Below are 3,369 nucleotides of genomic sequence, written 5' to 3' on the forward strand. Positions count from 1 at the left end.
GCATGCGGCAGGCTGGGGTGCGGGCGGCCGCTGCCCACCTCGGGCTGCAGCCCGCGGAGGTGACGCTGCGCAGAGACCACAGCAATGCCCGACGCTTTGCCAAAGGCATCAGAGGCCCCTCAGCACACTGGGCCTGACAGCACTCTTGACTGCACAGGCTGCCAGGTGGGTCCTGCCCTGTCCCACAGCTCAGCGTGGGCCCAGCCTCATCCCACTGCCCCGGCTGGGCTCACCACATCCAGCACCACTCAGCACTGCCAGAGTAATGGCAGCACCAGCACCTTCCCCAGGAAGCAGGGCAAGGATGCTGCTAGGGTCCCTGCCTAGCTAGGGTGCCACAACAATGCTGTGCCTGTCCCTGGGGGGAGGGCAAGGGAACCTTCCTTCAGCCAGGACTTGGTAGGGCATGGGCAGCCTCTGCTTCTGGGAGCTGGCCATCGGGCTCCAGCCGACTGCCCCTGCCTCCACCAGGCATCCAGGAGCTGAACTTGCCCCTCTGCTCTGTCAACCTGGCGGCGGTGGAGACCAACATTGTGATGGTGAGCATCAGGGAGGGCTGGCTGTCCCCCACAGAGCTCTGTGAGCACCTGCAGGTAGTGAGCAAGGAGGAGATGGCTGAGACTGGCCAGGCTGTCAGCGTCCTGGTGTTCCCCTGGTCAGCACACACCGTGCGTGCCGTCTGGCACCGCGACGTCTCGGCCCACGACGCTGAGTTGGCAAAGAGCAAGTTGGAGTTTGTGGCCAGGAAATGCCAGCAGCAGCTGGCCCTGGACCTGCACCCGACTCCCCCAAGAGTAGGGGGGCCCCAATAAACATGTTCTGGCAGTGCTGTGGCTGTGCAGGGTGTTTTCTCCCAAGCATCCTCCTCCCCTGACTCTGTATGAGGGACACCAGCACAGCTCAAGAGGTCCTCACTGACAGACAAGTGCTCCTGAGGAGGTGGAAGCATCTCACAACCATAGGAGCAGGGCCACTGCACAGCAGCAATGGAGTTTGTACCTGCCCCAGGCAGCTCCCCAGTGTGCATCACCCCCAACCTCAAAAGGGGGTTACCCCAGTCCTGCAGCCTTCCCACAGTTCTTGGGGCTTCTCTGCCTGCCCAGCCTCAAGTACCTGTTTTTGTCTGTGCTAAGAGCTGGTCTCAAGGCCACACTTCCCTATGCTGGCACAGAAGGGCCCAGTGCAGGACTGGAGCTCTGTGCTGGGACAGGAGAGTGTCTGTAGCAGCCTTGTCTAGCGTGTTCCTAAGCAGCTTAGCACAGCCCCAGTGCCCTGACAAGCAGAGATACACCCAGGCAGCCATTACTGATATTTTATTTTGTATTGGCAGTAAGCAGTTTAAAGGAAACCGAGGGAACAAACATCATCACCCTGTTGTCCAGACCAGCCTGCAGGCCTGCCAGCCTTGCGCTCCAGATGGGCAGGAAAAAGGCAAGAATCCACGATAAGCTGCTGTCCTGGCTGGAGGAGGGCAGGGTGTGCCCAGGCAGCCTGGCGCTGGCACGCAGGGCTGTGGTTCCCACCTTGGTTTGCTCCCAACTTGCCATCAAGCTCTTGAAATTATGTTCAGAATCACCTGGGATGAGGACCCAAGCCTTGTGAGCTGTGCCTGGCCCTGCTCCTCCACCCCTGGGGAGGACAGCCAGTCCCAGTGTGCAGGAGAAGCTCCAGTGCACAGAAGCTCGCCTCAGCACAGCCCTCCCATGCTGCTGGTCTCAGACACGCTCAGAGCGAAGGGAGGATGGCATCTCTCCCTACCTGGGTGAGGATATAGTTCTCCTCCGACAGCTTCTCAATGATGTCAAAGTGATCCACACCAGCGATATCCAGCAGGGAGACTGACCAGCCAGCTGCACGCAGGGCCTGCGGAGAGAGCAGTGGTGGCAGGAGGGACCCCAGCCCTGGACTGCACAGCAGCTTCACAGGATGAGTGTCCTCCTGGGCCACAGCTGCCTCCAACAGTGGTAGATGCTGCTCGGTACAGCACCGACTTGGGCAGGAACAGCATCCTGTGGCACCAGGCAGGTGCTGCCAGGGCTCACCTGGCCATACTCCTGCGACTGCCGGCGGAACTCCGGGGAGTCATGCTGGGCCACGGCCACCAGCACCTGGCAGGCAGCAGCTGCGGGTGCTGCAGGGGCCACACACAGCATGGGGCTGTTCCTCTGGGCCACCTCCCTGCAGGAGACAGTGCAGCACGGCTGCCATAGCCCCTGGCTCGGAATGGGGGTCCCCTCCATGCCCCCTCCCAGGCGCCATCCCCGCAGCGTGCGGGCTCACCACGTCATGCCCAGCGCGTCGTTGACGTAGGTGCGCAGGATGGGCTCCAGGTCGTACACACCGCTCACCAGCACAGCTCCTGCAGGCAGAGGCACTGGCAGGTGAGGGGCCCCTCACACCTCAGTGCTTGGGAACTCTTCTTGCACTTCCCCTGGGGGCAGCTTGTCTGGGACCCCAGAGCCCTGCACCAGCCCCATACAGGCAGCCGAGCTGGCCTTGCCCTGGGTGCAGGCACTGGTTCTCCTTCAGTGCTCTGGGACACAGCGACGCTACCTTTGATGTTCGGTGTCACTCCGTACTCTGTCCAGTCTGTGGACAGCACCATGGCTGCCAGGTGGGCCCCCGCCGAGTGTCCACACAGGTAAATGCCCCTAGAGAGGGGGAGCTATGAGCCAGTGCCAGGAGTGACAGCTGCTCTGTGCACAGCCACACACACCACAGCCTGAACACGACAGCTTGGAGACATTTCCCAGCCCGTTGACTGACGCAGTGACAAGGGACTGTGGCCACTGACATTGCCCAATGCTTGGACCGTGACAAAGCCTTTTTCACTGCACAGGCCTGTTGCTGCCACAGCCACCCCCATGCACCAAACCATGCCCTGAATTTTGCCTCATTGATCTGACAGTGGCCACCACAGTGGGGATGCCGGGGCCCACCTGGTGCTGGGGTACTTCTGCACCAGGAAGGCCAGGCTGCGCCGCACCTGCTGCACCATGGCATCCATGTGGCCTGGGCAGAGAGGGCACATTCAGGAAGGCAGCAGGCTGGCACAGGGGGCCACCACCTTTGCTGGGCAGCACCTACCTTCAGGGGCTATGTCATAGCCCACCGCCACAACTGCCACACCCCGCGACACCAGTGGGGGGGCTGCGAACCCCGACTCATCTTTACTGTGGGAGAAGAGAAGGTAGGCAGGCTGGGGGATGCCTGGGGGCCACTCAGACCCAGAGTGCCCAGGACCAGCCTGGGTGTGGTGAGAGGGGAGCTAGGAAGAGCAGGCAGGGGCCTCCCTTTCCCCGCGATTCCCTCACCCCCTGCCCACCTCACCTCAAGCACTGCCAGTATCCGCCGTGAATATAGACCAGG

The 3,369-nt window shown here is 61.9% G+C and overlaps 2 protein-coding genes across 2 annotated transcripts in view; one reads left to right on the top strand and one right to left on the bottom strand.

The window, feature by feature from the left end:
• LOC104398554 (probable low-specificity L-threonine aldolase 2) overlaps nt 1-812 on the top strand; it is a 20,116-nt gene extending 19,304 nt beyond the window's left edge. Inside the window, exons 3-4 of the mRNA XM_010008677.1 lie at nt 12-114; nt 472-812. Coding sequence (XP_010006979.1) covers nt 12-114; nt 472-812 — 444 coding nt within the window. The remainder of the gene's footprint in view (nt 1-11; nt 115-471) is intronic.
• Nucleotides 813-1,546: 734 nt separating this feature from the next.
• On the bottom strand, nt 1,547-3,368 carry AFMID (arylformamidase; the record flags this gene model as incomplete). Its single annotated transcript, XM_010008678.1, has 8 exons — nt 1,547-1,576; nt 1,759-1,863; nt 2,043-2,178; nt 2,281-2,359; nt 2,554-2,651; nt 2,940-3,012; nt 3,088-3,173; nt 3,331-3,368. Coding segments are annotated over 8 exons (645 nt in total), but the record flags the coding sequence as incomplete, so codon positions are not given.
• Between the last annotated feature and the right edge of the window lies 1 nt (nt 3,369).

This window comes from Chaetura pelagica, unplaced genomic scaffold (genome assembly GCF_000747805.2).
Source record: "Chaetura pelagica isolate M959 unplaced genomic scaffold, ChaPel_1.0 scaffold962, whole genome shotgun sequence".
Classification (NCBI taxonomy): domain Eukaryota; kingdom Metazoa; phylum Chordata; class Aves; order Apodiformes; family Apodidae; genus Chaetura; species Chaetura pelagica.